We start from the raw sequence: 19598 nt of genomic DNA on the forward strand, positions 1-19598 counted from the left end.
CAAGGTCATTCTATATTGCCTGCAGCAGTTGTGTGCCGAATTGGGGCATGCCAAATACTCTGCTGCGGTAAGACGATAGTTGCGGTGATGGCCAGCAGGATTTGAATCCCACTCAGGCTGCGAGGATCGCCACCGTCAGGGTAGGCAGCCCAGCCATGTGCCCATCCACAACTTTATTTTGATAAGGTTGTGGAGGCCTCTAGTACGGTTTTTTCAACGCGGGTAGCCCACAGGTTTACTGCGAACGGCTTCGCGCGGATGTCGTGGGTATCCTATGGAGCCTATTCTCATCGAAAGAGAAACTATGCCCCAAGAGATAATACACGACGTCGGTTCGTTCCGAAGGCTAGTAGGGCGTTGAGATTCGGCGACATGTGGATCTTGGCTGCATGAGGTTAATCTAACGGCTTGAATAATCGAGGATATGTACCCTGAGAACAAGGGTGCCTCATGGCCTCTGGGATCGACGTAGCATCCGTATACACAGCCGTAGAAGGACCCGTGCGAATAGTCGTGCGGACCGAAGTGGACCGGGTCAGTCGGCATTACCTAGAAAGCTGAGCCATCAAGCAGCAAAAGTGCTCACTGTTTGGGGGTCCGCAGTGGTCCCCAGCAACGCGAAGAAATCGGAAAGGGGTATGCACTAGGTACTATGCCGAATGGTTAGAACCTCGCAGAACGTTGATGCGAGCAGGGATCCGGAGTAGGGAAGCCGACTGGTGAAGGTCAATGACAGATAAGGCCTGCAACGTCGAAGATTTCAGGGATTGGACTTGACAGTCAGCGTTGAATATGTCGAATGACCACCATGAGATAACGACTCTGACGGTGCCCTTCAGCACGACGTGGCATGTCTTGAACGTGTCCCTCGTTGGCTGCGATAAAGCTAATGAAAGCATTAGCGTCTCAAAGTCAGATCGTGACCATTGCGTGGCTTCCGTGATCCTCTAATGTTCCACACGCACACGAGGGCGGACGGCTGACCGTGCGTAAAGAATTCGGAGAAACGAGCGGAGCGGTAAGAGGACGAAACATGGTGTCCGGAACGTTCACCATGCTGCCAGTGCACAACTTGACATCGGTGGAGAGTAGGCTTTGCTGCCAGCAGGGATCAATGCAGTATAGAGGCGTGCGAAGGAAGGTGGTGTTGAGGTGGGGGAGTCCTCGTGAGGGTCTCTCACACCCTGGTCTGTGCGCAAGATATATTAGCTATGTCCGCTGTTCTGGGCGCAACAGGGGTGGGATCCCGGGCGCGAACTGGACCGCCGTAGGAAGGATTGGCTCTATCGCTGGGCGGTGCAACGAATAACAGCTTCGTTATTCTATTGAATAAGACGGATGCTCGAGAGGACATCTGATGAGAAGGGCACCTACCTGAAAGGGAGCCCACCAAAAGACATGCAATAAGGCGACCATGCATGCCAAGACATGGCGGCAAGATAAGGGGATAAGGCGTCTTCGCTGCGTGCTCAGCAAGATGACGCTGTGCACCTTGATACGGCAGGTTGGTGACGTCGAACAGGTTTTCCCAAGATCGTATGCCAGCGATGCAACGAAGTCCTCTCTTGGACGCGTTCTGTCGGGCAGGTAGTCGGACTACAACGCCACCAAGTTGAGCGTTTCCATAGGCCATGTCTGCCGCATGGCACGCCGGGTGGAAACTTGGAAGGTTCGTCGTGACGATCGACGGTTCTGCCTTGGGTAGGGAGCGAGGCGGGGAGAAGCGAGGGTACCATCCTATAGTAGCTCTGCTAAGTCTCACCGGGTTACCACCACACCGGATTGCAGGAGAGCTGGTGCATCGTGTGACAACTTCCGGTTATGTGCATCTGGTCGCTGTGGGCCGGAGTAAACCGCGCGTGGACGTTCTGATGCTGACGGATGTGGGGCGGAAAAGTCCCGCAGCTTCTGTGGTTCCCATGTTCCTCATTTTACGCGGCGGCGCGATGGGGGTAACAAAAGGGTGGCATATGGGATGGTCCCCCTTGGGCTTCATAGCGTCGAATGGCGATTTTCGGGGCTCCCGGTTGTTCAACGTTGTATGACTGGCCCCTGACCTGCATCGCGCGCAGGCGTAGGTCGCTATAGTTAGATGCCCTAAAGCGCACAGCTGTACTCTACGTCGTTACGGAGCTCATACGCATGTGGTGGTCCCTCAGTCCTCGGGGCGCGGATGAGCACTGCCCGTTCGGGGCGACTGATCGCAGAGTATATGTTGTCGCCAACGCTTCTCGCAGAGTCGAATGAGTGTGCTATACTGCTAGTAAATCCCTGTTGAGGCTTAGACAGACCGGATAATGAGGGTAAACGGGTTCCTACTTACCAACCGCCGCTGAAGCTGGAAGGTGAAGGGACTGGAACACCTTCATCGCACACAACCTCTGCTTTTGTCATACTTCGGCGGGAATAGTTGCCGAGAGCGACTGGGTGGCCTGTTGCCAATGCTGTGGAGTCCAAACGAGTAAAAGGGCGCGAAAAGACGAGGTCCCCGTCGGGAGCGCGGGAGCAGCGCCGTGTGCAGATCGAGGAGGTCAGTAGGAGGCGCGCCGGACGAGCTACTTATAAGCTCGGGACCTCCACCGTCGCTGCGTGAGATAACACTCTTCATGTGGTTGCTGTGCGTCGCGTGCGTGTCCATGTGCAAGCGCTGCCGTCAGATTTGGCATCGCCCATCCGGCTCGGTGGCTTTATTGGAGGTCGCGACGATAAGGACTCTGCGGGCTGCAGGGCTGGTTGACCAGCCTCTACGACTCGCTAGAATCGAGGCTTGAGCGCCCACAGGGTCCGGAGAATTTGCGCTCGAGGAATCACGAGCTCATGTCTTCCCACAGTCTTCGGTCGCTTCCGAGGAAGGAGTGGCGGCTTGACAGCGGTGTGTCTCAGATGCAACGTCGAAATAAGATGGTGGAGTGGAGGACGCTACCGGCGCTACGTCGATCGCCCAGGTGCTCCTTGGAGTTCGTCCGTTGGCCTTGGGCATATGTAGCTGCTGGAAGAAAGACCAATGGTATTGGAGCAGCTTGATGTGATTCCTGTTTCCTGTATCCAACTCGCGGTGCTGATTCGGGAGCTGACGGCACTCCACTCTTTCCGGTTGAGGATTCCTCTTTCTCGCGGGCAATCTTCGCCATCATTCTTGGTCGTTCATAGCATCGTGGAGGCTTGATCCAGGTCCCCGGATCTCATGCACGAGAGCCTAAATGCATATTGAAGCTCCATATGGATCGTCGTCAGGCGTAGCTGGCTGGAGGAGAGTCGAGGTGAGGGTCTGTCAGCCGGACCGGCCAATGGCAGCTGAACAAGCTCCGAATCACGTCTTCAGGCTCGAAGTCGAAACTAAAGGCGTTTCCGATTGAGATATCCTTCTGAAGGGGCTGCAGAAAGCTCCAAGGAGGCATCGCGAGCTAGAACGTTGGAAGAGACAAGCCCATATATGAGGCTCCACGCGCCTGCTCCGAAACGGCCAGATCCGGAGCAGTGCCCCACAATATACGGAGCAACTTCAAGACCTCCGTCTTCCCGCCTGCCCGACGATAGATTAAAATCCCATCAATCTGCTCGCCACCTTCCCTACCATTCGCCTGCTCGACGCCGCCGTGCCTTTCCCCAGATTGTTCCTAGATGAAAGACGAGGGCTCAGCTCGTTCCCTTGCAGCTAGCCCCAAGCCCCATTGACGCGGCTCTCCTTCGACCACGCCCTGCATTAATGTGGGGATCGCGAAAATCATGCGATGACAGGAGGGACGGGATAATGGAGAATATTGAGATCCGCGCCAACGCTGTGGAGATCCTCAAGAGCCGGACTAGGTGCCTCGTCGTTCCGCGCTGCATGCGTCCATCCTGTGGAGCTTGTTCCAACCTACCGCTGAGCTTATTTCAACCATCAGTGGCGTACCATCCATGAACATGTGGATATCAACAGCCTCTTCACGATCGCCAGGATCGTCTGCGTACAGTACATTACACCTGCATAGTAGCACATGGCCGCTTCTCCTTAATGATCTTATGTCCGCGATACCAGCATATAGCCTTCTCCACAAAGATGTATATGGCCTTCCAAAGTTCATCAAGATCGTCCAAATACATTACATTACACTCTCGTACAAGGTAGCAGCACGTCGACCGCTTTCTCATTGACGATCTTATTTCTGCGACACCGGCATATAGCCTCCTCTAACGAAAGACGCGCAACATAGACCGGAGAGTGAGGTTGGACAGCATGGCCCTAGCGCAGGGCAACTTAGGACAAGCTCATTGCGGCCGGCTGTTGTGTTCTTCCAGCATGCGCCTCCTGGCTACCTGCAGACGTGCGGCCGCAAAGATAAAAGGGCGGAGCGTAGTCCTGGTACCACGAATTCACAGCACCACGCTCCGGTCCGCATAAACTTGTTCAATGACACCCACCATTTTCAGCGGTGTAGGAAAGCCCAGCAGACGTTCCAAGTTAGCATAGGCAAGTCTACGCCATAGTAAAGTCTCTAGACGACAAAGGGGCCCCCGTTTATCTCCATACGGATTCTGCGACGTAGGCGTTGTGCTTTGCGCAACGGGATTGTCGTGTCGCTCTAGCGCGCCGGCCCGCGTAGCACGACTAGGACGAGAATGAGGAAACAGCCGCACGTACAAAAGGGGCCGTTGCGGTGTTGTGGCACACGGGTAGTGCAAGTGCTCCTTCCACAACCGGGTGGCGCCAACAACCGGGCCCATGGCACGCCATCTGGCTGTACCACATCGGAATCCATGGCTGACTGCAAACGAGCAAAGAAGGAAGCGGAAGCAACGGAGCTTTCACGCGGGGTTCACTGCAAAGACGGGGAAGGTGATAGTTTCAAAAACTCGTAATAGAAACTACATTACTCATATGGAATCCCAGATCATCCGCGCATGCATCCAGGAGCCATAACTTCATGAGGAAAATCCTTTTCTATGCGACCCCGAAACAGTTTCCTCTATCATGCAAATAGCGAGTCATTAGCATACTAGGCATTAGGCGCTTAGCCAGAGGGGTTGCCGTTGAAGGCGAGATAGTTCTTGGTGCCGGAGGGAACACCAGAGATCTTGTTCTTGTTGGACAGGGTCTGGATGCGGGAGCAGAGGGCGGCAGGAGTCATCTTGCCCTCAAGAGCCAGAAGGTAGGCACCAAGACCGGCGACGTGGGGAGTGGCCATGGAGGTTCCAGAGATGGAGTTCTGAAAGGTGTTAGCGCGGTCAGAGGGTGTGAACTGGGAAGGGGGCTTACAGTGCCACCGTTGTTCCAGGTGGAGAGGATGGAGACACCAGGCGCACAGACATCGACGACGGAGCCGTAGTTGCTAAAGCTAGCGAAGGTATCGCTGCTATCCGTCGCACAGACCGTGCAAGCCGAGGCCTCGGAGGCGGGAGAGTAGTTGGCGGCGTTGGCACCGTCGTTACCAGCAGCAACAGCTAGGAAGACACCAGCGGAAACCATAGAGGCAGCGGCGGAGTTCACGGCCGTGGACTTGCTGCCACCGAGAGACATGTTGGCAACAGCACCGTTGGGGCAGCTGCGCGTCTTAGAGTCGCTGGCGACGAAGTTCATGCCAGCAATGACACCAGAGTTGGTTCCCTATCTCGGTCAGCTAGGCGCACTCAGAGTACTAAAGAAGGGGGTGCATACGGAGCCGCTAGCATCAAGGACCTTGACAGCGTAGAGGTTCGTCTTCTTGGCGACACCGTACGTCTTGGAGCCAATGGTTCCGGCGACGTGAGTACCGTGGCCGTTTCCATCAGTGTTGGAGCCATCACCAGCGTAGTTGGCAAGGAAAGTGGCACCTATGAGGCGGGTGAGCGACAGTTAGGACCGGATGGATTAAGCATGTGACTTACGGCCCTCGAATTCTGGGTGAGAGGTGTAGATGCCAGTGTCAATCACGTAGGAGCAGGTGTTGGCACCGGCGCTGTCATCGTAGGTGTACGATGAGGTGCCCCTATTGACGTGGGAAATGCGGCCGAGACCCCAGGTGGAAGAGCCCTGGGTGACGTAGGTCTTCTTCTCCAGGCTGTCTTCGTCGAGCCAGGCAGTCACGACGGCGTCCTTTTCAACGTACTCAACCTGTGGCCGCATTAGCACTGAGACATCTTCAAAAGTGAGAGGGTGTTCTTACATTCGGCAGGGCAGCAATCTTCTTGACCATGGCATCATTCATCTCAGCGGCGAAACCCTTGAATTTGCCAAAACCATAGACATGGGCGGGAGCCTTCTCCAACAGACCAATGGCGCTCTCAACAGCAGTCGTAACTTCGGCGTCCTTAAACTTGACGATGTACTTTCCAGGGATGATTTGGCCAGCGCGAGGAGTGACGACGGGCGCGCCAAGTGCCAGAGGCAAAAGCGCGAGGAGGATCTCGAAACGCATTTGGAGGGAGTTCAAAGAACGATTTGCTCGAAGCTGGAACGAAGGGCTGCTGTTGATGGACAGAGGGCTGGTGTGATGCTTGCCTGGTGGTTTGAGGGGTCGCTCAGGCTCCTTATATAGTTGAGATGGCAAGCTTGAGGTGGAGGTTGGTCGAGAATGCGAGGTTCACCTTCCAATTGGGTCTAGCTATCAGAGACAACGCAGGTATCGCGTGTGTCCGACGTACACTAAACCACACAGCGGCGAGCGTAGACGACGCGCACCGCGGCTCAACGTGGCAGCTGTCCTCCGCTCTTACCTAGGAAGGGAGGTAGTACAGGCCAGACCGGCGGTAATTCCTACAAGGTAACAGTATTAGCTTTGATAGCGAGCTGTGGGTAGGGGAATCATGGGAACGGACGGGAGGATACTTGCTCAGAGGGACAGTGGCGCGGAGCTTGGCAAGACGCAGTTGATATTAACATGCTTACTAGTTTAGGGATGTGATTTTACGTGCTCATGCGTTTCAACGTCGACGGCGTGCCTGACGGAAAGATCTAGCGTGGGATGCGTTGATCGGCAAAGGTATAAGACCCTTGCTAGATAAGGCGAGTGTGCAGAGAGAAGGTGATAAGTGGTCTGAAGTAAGCCACCATGAAATGAGGCCGTTCCCAAGGGCGCCTCTTGGGGCTATCAAGTACTCATCGCAACCCTTTGTCTAGCCGCTTGCGGTACTCGACATTTCATTCGTCGTTCTGTGGTATTGTAACGGGTTGATGACCGAGAACGGAATAGATTGGACTGGATATGCACATGCGCCACGCCCCCTGAACCCCATGGGCCAAGGGTTCGGGACGATCCGTCACCGCCACCCTTCTGGACCAATGAAGGAAGGCCGTTACGATTGCCGTCGTCAGGGAACTGGAAACATTGCGGAGAGCGAAAGAGGAGAGGCGCGGTTGACGAAGAGCGAGACAGGTTCCCTGAAATCGAAGTCGGCGACGTCGAGTGTATTGTTGAGCAAATAAGGGCATCCATATCGTCATGCCTCTCAAGCTGTCCGGCTTGATGACCTCGGGACCTTGAAACCAGTGATAGGCCGAGATTAAATTAAACACCTGTTCCTGGTTGCGACGTTTCTAGAGGAGTGCAGTGCCGATCCATTCGACCATGCGGCACTGCAAGCGATGCCGGTATGAAGGGTCGAGGGCGCGATCCAGAGGGTGGCCAATGATGAGCTGGAAAGCTGCTAAGACTTCGCCTCCGAGCGAAAGTGCCTTCCAGCCTTCCTTTTGAGGGTGTGTAGATCGTACCTCTTCGCCCGTGACTCGGCTACGAAGGAACGCGGACTTCGCTGAGCCATGCTGGGGCCGTCAGGCTGCGGAGGGCGTCTCGCATCGATCGGCTGACCGCTGCGCTCACTAACTTAAGCTTAAAAGCACGTATGGCACAAGCACCTCCTCTTTCCGGCCAGGCTAACGCACATCAATATAATCCACGACAGGGCTTAGCCAGACCTCAGATAACGCGCGATAGCAAGGCGAGATGGTGGAAGAGATGAGGGCCAGATGGCGCTGCTGCAGCCGTCTAACGGGATGGCGAACGGGCTGCGGGTTACCACTGCTGAGCTGTTCGTGAGCTGTTCGATTACCCGGGCGGCTTAGCAACGGTCGGCGTGGTGCAGATAGGCGGCGAGGATGCCAACGGCGAACCGCCCGTACAAGGAAACAGGTCGTGCTGGGGTGCGGGTGACTCGGTCATGGACGATTTGCTCCTTCAAGCCTCCCCCAGACTCGCCGCGGATCTCGCGCGAAGGCACCGCGTGTCGAGCCGTCCATCGCAGCCCTCATCGCCGAAAGCCATGGAGCGCCTACCTCTTTGTGAGCAGTTCTCGCGGCCTCTGGCGCCACCATGGGGTTAGATCCGGCCGCGTCCGTGGTAGTGCTGTGAGGCGTAGTTGAAGGTTGCCGGGTGAGGCTTGAGGGGGCCGCGTTGGGCGACTTGTCTCAGGCGCCCGCTCCGAATCGCTTGGCGGCCCCCTTCGGAGCAGCCCGAACCGCGGACCCGTCACCGTCGCCTTGCACGAGGCTGAACATGCCTCCATCAATCCTCCCTCGTCTGTTGTCATCCCAATAAATAGGGCCCATTTATTTCAAACAAAGACGCAGTGGTACTGGGAAAGCTTGACGTTCACTCAGTAGACGCAGGATGCGTCATTGCACTTGTCCCGCAGTGCTTAACTGTACTACATACATAACACAGGTAGTTGCGGATTGTACGACATCCCCAGCATTGACCAGGCCGATATTGTGTATCGCGTAGTGCGGGACGAAGCCGTCCTCACCGCCCTAGAGTGGCGGCCGGGGACGCTGTTTCCGCGTAGAACCGGTGCAAGAACGAGCCTCAGTGACACACAAGAGCCGAATCTGTTACTTGAGAAAAAGGTACAATGCATGGAAAACGCCTAGAAAAGGTACCCGCCCCGGAGCCGCCGTGGATTCGGATGATGCAGCGGCTTCCAGCTTGTGCTACCAACCAAACACCAACCCTCTCTTCCCACGCTCGCGGAGATCGCCTGCTCGATAGGACATCTAGATCCTCCAATCTACCAATCGCCATGATTGACACATGCAAGATGCATCTTTCCAATGTTCTGTGCATATGCACCGGCGGCAAGGGAAGTGGTGGGGTCTCTGACTCGACCCGCAGAAGGACGACTAGTCTAGGCGTTCTGCCACAGTCTCGGCAAAAGGGTCTGATTTGCCCCATGCCAGGGCTACCTTAGGGATGGGATTGACAGGGCCTTTGTCAATCACCCGCCAGCTTCCAAGATTGCTATCATGACCATGCCCCCATGCAGGAGACCCCTGGCGTAAGTCGGTACAGTAATAACCTTCCTCGAACGTCCTCGCTCCGGCGGTTTGTAGATGATACCAAGTATATGCTTCTTTCTTTCTTGTCTCCTTCCGATTCAATCAAGCAGTGATTGACGCCTGCCTGTAGCAGTTGGTAGGTGGGATCGGTATTGCCGCGGGGCTGTATGTTGGTATAGCATGGCGCCCACAGCAGCACACCCTCTTCGTCAATTTTCTCTTCATCACTTTTGCAGATGGAGCTCAACTGTCAATTCACAAATCGTCGTGAGGCCGTCTTCGCGAGATGCTCATGACTGACTCTACCGCTTGAGATAGATACGCATTGCCAGTTACTCCTGGACTATTCGTCGGGCCCCGGGGCTATGCTTTGGTTATCAGTCCCGCTTCCTCCATACCTTCAGTCACTGAAAGTCCTAAGGACCGTCCTCCGCACAAGGCGACCGAATGCGTCTCTACAGACCGCAACCGGCGTTTCTGAAGAGCGAGAGCTCCCCCCCCCCCCGAGTCGTTCCAATACACGAGAATGACGCCATAAAGCCGCACAAAACATTAATATCCTGACTGCAGTCCCTTCTCTTACATCGCAATCTCCTCCCGCATTCCAAAACCTAGGGAAGCTGTGGGAGAGCACGGCAGTTGCTGAGATTGGCCTGTTACATGCATTCAAGTTTATGCATTAAGATGAGAATACTTCTTCTCTTCTTTCACAGTCCGTCCCCTTGAGATAGTTCTCGTACTGCTGGACGCGGGGAGAGAGGCTCAACGTCTCACTCACTCCCTTCTTCTACACGCTAGAATCTGCCTGCGAGAACCCACCCTGCTTCGTCTAAGTACTCCACTTAGCACAAGTGTCATGTGTCGCACACTAATACTTGACCGTACTGGTAATCATGTTCTTGCCCACCTGAATCTGCAGCGCGAAGCCCGTAGACGTATGTCACCCAAAGTGACATGTCGGAGTAGGCTGGTGCGGTGTTTGTTGGCGACGACGCGGACGAGAGTCGGGTCTTCGTAGAGGGGCATGAAAGCTGTGCCATAAAGGTATCACTCGAAGATGTTGTCAGCGTTCGGGGCGATGGCACCGTCCTTAATAATTCCAGTGTCTTGGTTCGTGGGGTTCAGTTTGACCAGGGGGCGAGCGATACAGGTTCCAGCAGCGGAAGGGGCATCCCCACGGTCTTGGCATATTTCATTTGAAACCCATCACCGCAGGATTCGATAATGCTAGAGATGTAAGCTTGGTACAGTTGAGGGATGGCACTCTAACAGGGTCTGAGAAGATAGCACAACTGTGCTTGGAATAAGCGAGATCGCAGGGGAGTTTATGCACTACCAGTACCGCCATGATAGAGTTGTTGTGTCCAGGTGGAACAAAACTAATCGTCAAAGCAGTCCTTCATGGTAGCGATTGAGCGACCTTCAGGATCTGCGAAAGTCGCGCTGTGTCTTCCTTCATGCTACATCGTGTGGCAGAGTGGATCCCGAATCATCGCTTTTGGAGCCAGTCCCGTACTAATTCCCCTCTTCCGGCCACTGGTTCACGAAGTCCGCGCATTGAACGATGAATACATGTGTGCATTGAAGGATCTCGATTTCCGTCACTTAGACGAATCGGATTGGGGCGCTTTGTTATGGGAGACGCGAGATGTTCCGGAGCTGCAGCGTGCAGAGGCCTTTTTGAAGGCCCTGGAAACGATATTGGAAAACTAGCAGGTGGAAGGCCGGAAGTTTCTGTCAGCGACGCCGATATCAACTCTTACTTCAGGCAAGTCCTCGCTTTTACAGCCAAGTTTCTGAAGCACGTTCTTGCGAAACCTTTCAAAGATGAGGACACGAGGCTGTAGGAGTCCCTGCAGCGTGAGAATTTCTTCCTCTGCAAGGATAGGCTCGAGGCGTATGTGGATGGGGGTGTGGAGAGGTACAAGGAATTGCGGTGAAGATGGCAAGAGTTTCGAATAAGAGGACGGAGCTGGGGCTTTGGTTTAAGATTGACGAGAGGATCAAGGACTGGAAGGCAGACGAGAATGAGGGTAACCTAATAGTGGAGTGGCCGGATCAACGCCGAGAGACGGGTGTCTAAGTAAATGAGGACGCGGAAATCGAAAAGTGGAAAGGGTGTTGGGGGAACTTAGCATTGGGTCTACCTAGCGGTAGAGCCTTGGTGCATAGCTGCAAGGCGGGTTCAAGGGTGGAATCATGCATAGAAGCCTGTTGCCCGTCCAGAGTATCGAGGTACGCAGAGAACTGAAATGACAGCCTAGTAGGAGAGCTACGGTGTCCACTGACCGGTAAGCCATTGGCTGCTGTATTTTCCGATGTGTCCAACTTTTGACGATTCTATACCAGGAATGATGTTTAGCGGACTAGTCCGATGAGCGAGAATCGAGAGTACCTACTCACGACGCGATCTATGGAAGGATGCCCTGGGTGGTGAAGTCTCCACCCGTCTTCAGGCTTTTGTTAGAAATCCCACAAGTATGCTGGAGTTATACCAGCCGACGAAATATGAAGACAGGCTACAGGATGGAAGATGCCGACGTTCGACGAGGAACACCAGATGAAGATCGCCAACCCCTGTCAGGGTCCAGGCTCCGCGCCAAGCCATGCGTCTGCGCAGCCACAGCCCTTGTGCACCTTCCACAACTTTACGACAACCTGCCCACTGTCAGCTCAGCATGCGCCTGTTCTTCTCCTCCGCCATGCAGCGGACAGCATGAATTCCTCGCGCCCATTCACCCGCACCGCCAACAACGTCTTCCGCCCCGCCTTCTCCTACCTGAATAACTTCTCGCGCTCCGCCCAATTCCCCGAGGACCGCAACAAGAAATCAGACTCCTACTCCTCCCACCGCCGCAAGAATAGCGCCAGCTCGCTCGATGATACGGACCATTCGGACGTAGAACAGTACGCGCAAATGGAGAGCTCGAGGACCAGCCATTCGAGCAAGAACTCGCTCACGGAGCTGCAGCCTGCAGTCCCACTGATTGATATTTCGAGTCGGTCGACGTCGCCGTATCCGAGGAGCAGGAGCGCGGTGCAGAGCGAGGATGAGGATGATGATTTTGAGCCTGCAGATAGCATAAGGCCGCTGGTGAGCCACCGGGATGTGGGAAGAGGGGGGAATATGTGGAGATGTGTGGGTAGGCAAGGGGGTCTGGGAGGCTTCTTCTTTGGGACGTGGATGGGCTGGCAGATCTGGGTGGGACTATTGGTGTTCTGGGTCGGTGGGTGCAGCTTTGGTCTGCTGCTCATGAACCGCTTCATCATGCTGACGGGCGTCTACAAGTAGGGAATTACTGGCAGTTGAAGTTCATTGCTGACGGAGACAGGTTTCCATTCCCGCTCACGCAAACCTACCTCCAGCTCATTCTCACTCACATACTCCTTGTGGGCTTCGCGAGCCTCACGAGAGGGCTCAGCTCACCGCTTCGGAAGCTCGGATTCGCCGCTGCGGTCGCACCTGCCTACCCGGTCGCCCCTCCAGGAGGTTTCAGGGCGTCGAGCAAACACCAAGGTGCTATATTCCAATTTGGACGATGGCTGGCGAACGGATCCGGTGGGATTGCAGGAGGAGGACTGTTCGAATTCGATTGGCAGGTGGCTAAGCATGTCCTCCCGGTGGCAGTCGTCTTCGTCGTGAAGGTCCTGCTCAGCAACTTCTCCTTCGCGTAGGCATACCCGCGCTCTCCCACTGCTCCCAACACTAACTTTCAATTCTAGCTACGCACCCCTCCCTGTTTACCAACTTGCCCGCATCGGCGTAACCCCCCTCGCCCTCATTTTCTCCTGCATCATGCAGAAAGAAAACCACAGCGCCAGCACCCTCTCCTCCGCCCTCGTCGCCACCCTCAACCTCCTCTTCGCCACGCTCCGCTCCCACGTCCGCGTAACCTGGGAATCCATAGTCGCCGGCGTCTTCTCCTCGCTCTTCGTCGCCCTCTACCCAATTCTCCTACTCCGCACATACCGCACCCTGGTAGCCGGCCTCATCCCCCAAGGCGACATCTTAACCGGCTACCCTTCTACAACTGACGACTCCATGTCAAACCGCGAAGAAACTCGCGCGTACTATCGAACGCTACACTATACTTCCGTCCTGTCATTGATCCTTCTTACACCTATCGTCCTCATTTCCGGCGAGGTAGGCAATATCCTGCACAACATCCCTTTCCTGGACGTACCTTTCTTCTGGTTCATGATCTGGATGGGCGCCCTCGGATCTTTTGCCGTCTTCGTCTCCATGCTTCTTCTTATCAAAGCTACCTCGCCGCTCACGGCCACTTTCATCGCAGTACCAAGAGGGGCGTTCCAGCTCGTTATGCTCAGCTTGTTCAAGATGCCCGCGCATAGCTGGACGGGCGTGGTGCTGTGCTGGATTAGCAGCTTGTGGTTCCTTGTTGCGAGGAGAGATGAGGGGAGGAATCTAGATCGGTTAAGGCTGGAGGGGCGGTAGTAGCTGTACCCTCGCTGCATATCATTTTTCGTAAGATTTGTTTATGACATTGTAATAGATTGTAAAAAATGCATAGCAATAGGCGTCCTCGGATGCTTTAGACGGCATATGGGGGAATAGACAATTATGCGGAACCAAAACGCTCGAGGCGAAGGTACATGCACATATGTCTACTCCGCTGGGACTCTGCTCTCAAAGCTGGGGGATGGGGGATGGGGGATGGGGGATGGAAGGGCTACACGTCGGGCTTGCAAAGTCCGGTGGCGGGGAGTGTCGTTGATAAGGATGCGGTGTGACCCGGACGGGACGGGAAAGATGCATAGCGAGGTGCGAATGGTGCAGAAATGTAAGCACCTTGCTCCGCCAGACATACTTCAGAGCTCCAGACACTTTCACTTTGACATGGGCAAAGGGAGTTGAGGGACTTCAGCGTAGGATTTCACACCATGGGATATGTGTAGTGATGCGGTGGGGTAAAGACCTTCAGCGTGGTAAGGAGATGCAACGTGGGAGGTGGATAGCATGCTGAGGGGCTTCAAGACTAGTTTTACCATGCCGTCCTACTGCGGCGTTGTTTGGGGTGGCACCGAGTGCATTCATTATTCATGGGCTACTGTTTTGCGTTGAGGACCTCCTTCACCACTTCAATTACCTTTGGCATGACAGCCTTCGGAGCAGCAACCACGCCCTTGTTCTCCTTCAGCGTCCGCCCAATGCCAAAGTCTAGCGGCTTTCCCCATGCATCCGTGACTTCTCCACCTGCTTCTTGCACAATCACCACGCCGGCCGCATGATCCCAGATCTTCTCCTCATATGTCTTGCTGACCGGCAGCCGGAGGTAAAGATCGCCTGCTCCTCGGGCAATGGAGCAATATTTCGCTTGTGAGTCCATGCGCACGCTAGGCTTCGTGATTCCGAGCTTTGATGCGATGGCTGCTTGGTCGCCGTGGGAGGAGTGTCCTGCCTCGACGCTCTCGCAGAATGTAGCTTCGCTGATGTTGGTGATGGGCTTCATGGTAATCTTTCGTGGCTCTTGTAGCGCTCCTTTGCTCAGTGGTCGGCTAGTTGCACCTTCGTCCTTCACAGCGCCGAATAGCACGCCCTTGCCTTCGCTGTCATCTGCATCGGCGCCGATTGAGGCGTCCAGCGGTGCCTGGTCGTCCACTGGGAGGTTGGGGGTTCCGATGACACCGACAGTAGGTGTGGCGTCCACCATGAGCGCTAGACAGACAGCATACTGTCCACCCCGCAAGAACCCCTTGGTCCCATCAATGGGGTCAAGTGCCCAGATCCTGCCTTTCCTGCCACCGGCGCTCCGTCCTGCATCAATGGCATCTAGCATCGCCTCCTTGCTCTTGATTGGCCCTCCAATTTTGTCCTCTGCCGCGCTGTCTTCCAACTTGGCGGCCTGCACTAAGTCCCAGACCAGATCTCGCAGCGAGTCGTCCTTTCGTAGGTCGTCTGCATCTTCCTCACCCACAACTTCGTCCTCAGGGAAGACGTGCTTTATAGAGGATATGATGAGGGCTTGTGCGCCGAAGTCGCCGATCGTGACGGGGGAGGCATCGGATTTGGACAGCGTGCCTTTGGAATGGGAATGGAAGACAGATTTTGTAAGCAGCGTCGCTCGCTGAACAGCTAAGAGGGCGGTCTCGAGTTCTTTTTCGTAGGCCATCGTGGTAGTTGCTCGAGAAGTATTTCTTACTAGAGGCTTCTGAAGGCTTATGACGGGGGAGGGGTAGAGGTGCTGCTTCAATTGAGCGAGACGGGTAACGCTCCGGGACAGGAGGGAAGGCAAGGGAAGAAGTGAGGCAGCCAGGATGAGGACGGCCAGGAAGAAGAACTTATATTGCGTGAGAATTGGCTGCATGGGCGCAATTGCGCGGCGTCGTGGGTGGAGGAAAGTACGTAAGTGGGCCTTGGCGCGCGGAGCTCGGAGGGTTGGGAAGCGCGCCGCAGCCCCATGGAAACTGCGGCAGTCATCGCTCTGCGAGAGTCGAGATACCCAGCTCGGACGCTCAGGTCTTTTTGCATGAAGCGTAGAGCCTCTTGTTCCGTCCTTCTTGAATGCGCCCTACCAATCGTGCTGCTGTCACAGACGCTTTGACCCCAAATTTTGGCAGTAAACAAAGATCGTCACAAAGCAATTCACCATCCAGCCCGGCGCGTCCCCCAGCGCGATAACAGGCGACATTTCATATCTAAATCGCCAACATGGCGCAATCTCCCGACCGCGGACCTGCGCTCGCGACCACGAAGCGCAAGTTCGACACGCTGCTTGAGAGGCTCACCGCGAGCGCTTCGACCACGTCCCTCGCAAGCACTCTTCGTGAATCCAACGCATCCACCACTTCACTCTCGCACCCCACCACAGAACCCGCTTCGAAGCGCTCTCGGCTCTCTGATGTCGGCATGGAGCCCCCTCGGGTAGTGTCCGGCAGCGAGCGCATCAGGGCACTGCAAGATCAGCTGTTCACTCCGCGTAAGCAGGGCGACAGACTGGTCGGAGCCGGCGTGCGCGTAGTCGGCTCCAACAAGACGCCCGTGAAGCCTTCCACGCCCCGCAAGGAACCGAACTATCAGCCGTACAGCCAGGAGCAGTTCCTGGGGAGGCTGAAGACGTTCGCAGACGTAAAGAAGTGGGCAAACAAGCCAGATGCGATTGGGGAAGTCGAGTGGGCGAAGAGGGGATGGGTATGCGATACCTGGAACACGGTCGCGTGCAAGGGAGGCTGCGAGCAGAGGGTTGTGGTGCAGTTGCGGCCAAAGCGGAAAGACGCGAGCGGGAAGGAGATTGAGATGAGCGAGGATCTGGCGGAGGACGTCTCAGAGGGCCTTGTGGAGAAGTTCCGCGATCTCATTGTTGATGGGCACTCTGAGGAGTGCTTGTGGAGGAGACGAGGATGTCAAGGTATTTCCTCTATCGTCCTTTTGCTAGCCTTGGTTCTAACACATTGTAGATGATATATACCACATCTCGATACCGGATCGCGCCAAAAGCTCGGCGGAGCTCCTCATCCGCTACCGTTCCTTCAAGCCCATCGCAAGCGAGCTTCCTGCATTAGAGAACCTGATATACCCCGAGCCGCGAGTAGAAGACGTCCTCAAGCATGTACCCTCTACCCTCTTCAACCCGCCCGGCTCCGATGCCATGGAAGCCCCGCCCACATCGCCAGCAGAAATGGTGTCCTTCCTGTTCGCGGTGTTTGGCTGGACAGGCACGTCTGAGTTAAGCATCAAGTTGGTAGTGTGCAACCATTGCTTCCAGCGCATAGGTCTCTGGCTCTATGAGGAGTCGCGTCTTGGGGAGATGAGCAAAAAGCTGGAAGTTCCCATCGAATCCCTCCGCCTCAATGTCCTCGAATCGCACCGCGAACACTGTCCCTGGAAGAATGCTGAAGCCCAGCATAACCCGACGGACGGCCCGATAGCAAACATGGCTGGTTGGCAGACACTGGAATTCATGCTGCAAGGTAGGAGAAGGGACAGGGAGCGCAGGAATATAGAGAGCGTGGATCTAGGGAGCGAATATACGTATCCGAGGGGAAGCATGGACAGCGAGCCGAGGAGTCCGACCAAGAGGGACACGGACGACTCGCTCGAATCGAAGTGGAAAAGGTTCAAGGCGAAACTGAGGAGGACGGCGTCAAAGAAGAGCTTGAAGAGCTCTAAGAGCATCAAGAGTGTTAGGAGCTCGAAAAGCGGGAAAAACGTGGCCGAGAAGGAGAAGGAGAATGGTGCAGCTTGAGTGAGCACTCTCTCCTTTGCGGTCAGCTCCTGCGAACGCCTTTGATCGCGCTTTAATGCCTAAATGATAATCTAGGTAGGAACATGTAAAGCCTCCTGTGAAGCGCTTCTTCATATGCGTTTGTGCCCCTCTTGCTAGGCTATTGAACTATACTAGTCTGCATCCCTCATTGGTGTGCCTGGCGAGGTGGAGGACAACGACACCACAGCTGAGCCGCCATTCAGGGTCCGCAGGCCTGGCCAAGGCCGAACAGCTAAGATCGATGCAAGCTAAAAGCAAATGCAGGTCGCGGCTTCTTGACATACCCCGCTATTGTCGTAAGTCTTTAGCAGCTGCCAGCGCTCCCTTTTCGGCCACCCTCCACCCTCATCGGTATTCTTAGCAAGAGTCAGACAGCAAATCGGAGTCATTCTTAGGACCATTCGTCATTCGACCCAACTTCCCGCATAGCCCTACCAGCCATCGCCTCTATCTTCATCACCGCGATAATGCCATCCAAAGGAATCAAATGCTTCGCCTACCTCGCGGTCGCCGGAGTCGAAATCGAATTCAGCGTCCCCAAACAATCCGTCACCAAGCGTGATCAGCACCAGTTCACGATCGATCATCTGGAAGTCGAGTCAAGTAATCTAGGGCGCTTCAAATTCGCCGGCCAATTCAAGTTTGTCGTGCGAAGAGATGGACGGGAGCTAACGAATCAATGGGTCGATGTTAACAGCATGACCGGTTCTTTGGAGAACGGCACGATGAAGGACATGGACCAAACGCCTAGCATCTTCGCCGAAGACCTGGTCATCGTCTACGGCTTCTACGACGCTGGACCAGGTGTCGCGGGCTTGCCTAAGCAGCATCAGTGCTACGTAACCGTCACGAAGAACCAGGAGAACTGGATGCGCGAAGTCATCCCTCATGACTCCGACAAAGCGAACCGCCCCTTCCACCGCATGGTACTCCCGTCTTCTCACGACATAGGCATGAACAGCATGCAAACCTCCCAAGCGCTCCTCCGCAACGCCGGAACCGGAATCATCAAGGAAGTCCTCGGCCGCAGCCTCCCCAACGCCTTCGAAGTCATTAACAAAGTGTCCGACGGCGCGATCAACCACATCGCGCCAGACATCATCCGCGCGCTCGCCATCACGCAGAAGGATTCGCTCGAGACGATTTTGAAGATCGGAGCACGCTACTTTGAGTTCCGGCCTGCGAAGTGCCATCGCCAGATGCAGAAGGCCAGTCCGCTGGAGGATACGTGGTTCTTCCAGCACGGCGCGATCCCAGGGATGCTGTACAAGCAGTTCCTGAACGATATTGCGCGGTTCTTGCAGGACCATCGGGAGGAAATGGTTGTGGTGCAGAACAGATGGGATGGCGTGCCGGGAGACTGTCCCAAGCCGAATGATGACGAGCTGAGGAAGGTGCTGAACGAGGTACTGCAGGGCAAGGATATCCAGGTGGGAAATCAGGACGACATGATGAGGAAGAGCATCCGCGACTTGCGAAACGAACGCAAGCGCCTTATCGTCCTCCGCGACGTAAACCAAGTCTCGAACTATGACGACGCAGCCAACGCTACGCTTACCGGCGACTCGATGGTCAACAAGCTGAACGACATGTCGCGCAATCCTCCGCGCGGACACCCCATAACTCTTCTTCAATGCCAGGCTACGGCGACGAATATACGGGATGTTATTGTGGCGTCAGTGCTCGACTCAGATGTCTCAACCAGCCCCATCTTGGCCACGAAGCCGGTTTGTGATAGCAAGATCCTGCCGCTTTTGAGGGGTGAATGCGGGAAGTGTCTGACGCGGGAGGAGAGTGTGGTGGTTTTGTTGAACGATTTCTTCGATGGTGCGACTGCAGATGTGGCGATTAACTTGTGTAGGGAGAGGCTCGGGTAGGGAAGAATGGGTGGGGACGGATTGGTTGCTAAAGCAGGTACGGCTTAGATGCCAAACGGCAGTACTGGGATTTTCCGTGGCAAAAGAAAACGAGCCGAAGACAGAAAGAAGGCCTAAGAATCACTCTTCTCCCTTTAGCATTTTCCAGGTACTTCGTAATGTAGTAAATACTAACCCAGGCTTAACTATCTCCAACACATTTTCGAAGCTTCCGATTCTATACTCAGGATCCGCCCCACAAGCCAAAACAGATATATCCCTAGCTTT

General features: G+C 55.2%; 5 protein-coding genes across 5 annotated transcripts; 3 read left to right on the forward strand and 2 right to left on the reverse strand.

The window, feature by feature from the left end:
• Positions 1-4814: 4814 nt before the first annotated feature.
• On the reverse strand, positions 4815-6715 carry BU26DRAFT_523305 (subtilisin-like serine protease-like protein PR1A). Its single transcript, XM_033830008.1, has 5 exons — positions 6126-6715; positions 5848-6073; positions 5639-5793; positions 5240-5587; positions 4815-5189 (listed from the first exon to the last, which is right to left on the reverse strand). Exons 1-5 carry the CDS (start codon positions 6375-6377, stop codon positions 4995-4997), a joined length of 1176 nt encoding a protein of 391 aa, XP_033678719.1. The 5' UTR covers positions 6378-6715; the 3' UTR covers positions 4815-4994.
• Positions 6716-11869: 5154 nt separating this feature from the next.
• Positions 11870-13886, forward strand: BU26DRAFT_523306 (uncharacterized protein). The gene is made up of 3 exons (XM_033830009.1): positions 11870-12517; positions 12562-12900; positions 12953-13886. The coding sequence occupies exons 1-3, from the start codon at positions 11946-11948 to the stop codon at positions 13683-13685; spliced, it is 1644 nt and encodes a 547-aa protein (XP_033678720.1). The 5' UTR covers positions 11870-11945; the 3' UTR covers positions 13686-13886.
• Positions 13887-14258: 372 nt separating this feature from the next.
• Positions 14259-15583, reverse strand: BU26DRAFT_523308 (3(2),5-bisphosphate nucleotidase HAL2). The gene has a single exon (XM_033830010.1). The coding sequence runs from the start codon at positions 15553-15555 to the stop codon at positions 14296-14298; it is 1260 nt and encodes a 419-aa protein (XP_033678721.1). The 5' UTR covers positions 15556-15583; the 3' UTR covers positions 14259-14295.
• Positions 15584-15663: 80 nt separating this feature from the next.
• On the forward strand, positions 15664-17616 carry BU26DRAFT_609061 (zf-C3HC-domain-containing protein). Its single transcript, XM_033835899.1, has 2 exons — positions 15664-16596; positions 16646-17616. Exons 1-2 carry the CDS (start codon positions 15900-15902, stop codon positions 17431-17433), a joined length of 1485 nt encoding a protein of 494 aa, XP_033678722.1. The 5' UTR covers positions 15664-15899; the 3' UTR covers positions 17434-17616.
• Positions 17617-17624: 8 nt separating this feature from the next.
• On the forward strand, positions 17625-19479 carry BU26DRAFT_523310 (PLC-like phosphodiesterase). Its single transcript, XM_033830011.1, has one exon. It carries the CDS (start codon positions 17922-17924, stop codon positions 19329-19331), a length of 1410 nt encoding a protein of 469 aa, XP_033678723.1. The 5' UTR covers positions 17625-17921; the 3' UTR covers positions 19332-19479.
• Positions 19480-19598: the final 119 nt, after the last annotated feature.

This window comes from Trematosphaeria pertusa, assembly GCF_010094035.1.
Source record: "Trematosphaeria pertusa strain CBS 122368 unplaced genomic scaffold BU26scaffold_16, whole genome shotgun sequence".
Lineage (NCBI taxonomy): Eukaryota > Fungi > Ascomycota > Dothideomycetes > Pleosporales > Trematosphaeriaceae > Trematosphaeria > Trematosphaeria pertusa.

What these genes read in the sequence shown, in the direction of transcription:
- BU26DRAFT_523306 (XM_033830009.1), top strand. Translation starts at nt 11,946, where the DNA reads ATGAATTCCTCGCGCCCATTCACCCGCACCGCCAACAACGTCTTCCGC. An exon ending in ATGCTGACGGGCGTCTACAA is followed by an intron (nt 12,518 to 12,561) that starts GTAGGGAATTAC and finishes TGACGGAGACAG; the next exon opens with GTTTCCATTCCCGCTCACGC. An exon ending in CTCAGCAACTTCTCCTTCGC is followed by an intron (nt 12,901 to 12,952) that starts GTAGGCATACCC and finishes TTTCAATTCTAG; the next exon opens with CTACGCACCCCTCCCTGTTT.
- BU26DRAFT_523308 (XM_033830010.1), bottom strand. Translation starts at nt 15,555, where the DNA reads ATGCAGCCAATTCTCACGCAATATAAGTTCTTCTTCCTGGCCGTCCTC.
- BU26DRAFT_523310 (XM_033830011.1), top strand. Translation starts at nt 17,922, where the DNA reads ATGCCATCCAAAGGAATCAAATGCTTCGCCTACCTCGCGGTCGCCGGA.
- BU26DRAFT_609061 (XM_033835899.1), top strand. Translation starts at nt 15,900, where the DNA reads ATGGCGCAATCTCCCGACCGCGGACCTGCGCTCGCGACCACGAAGCGC. An exon ending in GAGGAGACGAGGATGTCAAG is followed by an intron (nt 16,597 to 16,645) that starts GTATTTCCTCTA and finishes AACACATTGTAG; the next exon opens with ATGATATATACCACATCTCG.
- BU26DRAFT_523305 (XM_033830008.1), bottom strand. Translation starts at nt 6,377, where the DNA reads ATGCGTTTCGAGATCCTCCTCGCGCTTTTGCCTCTGGCACTTGGCGCG. An exon ending in AGATTGCTGCCCTGCCGAAT is followed by an intron (nt 6,074 to 6,125) that starts GTAAGAACACCC and finishes ATGCGGCCACAG; the next exon opens with GTTGAGTACGTTGAAAAGGA. An exon ending in TCCTTGATGCTAGCGGCTCC is followed by an intron (nt 5,588 to 5,638) that starts GTATGCACCCCC and finishes TGACCGAGATAG; the next exon opens with GGAACCAACTCTGGTGTCAT.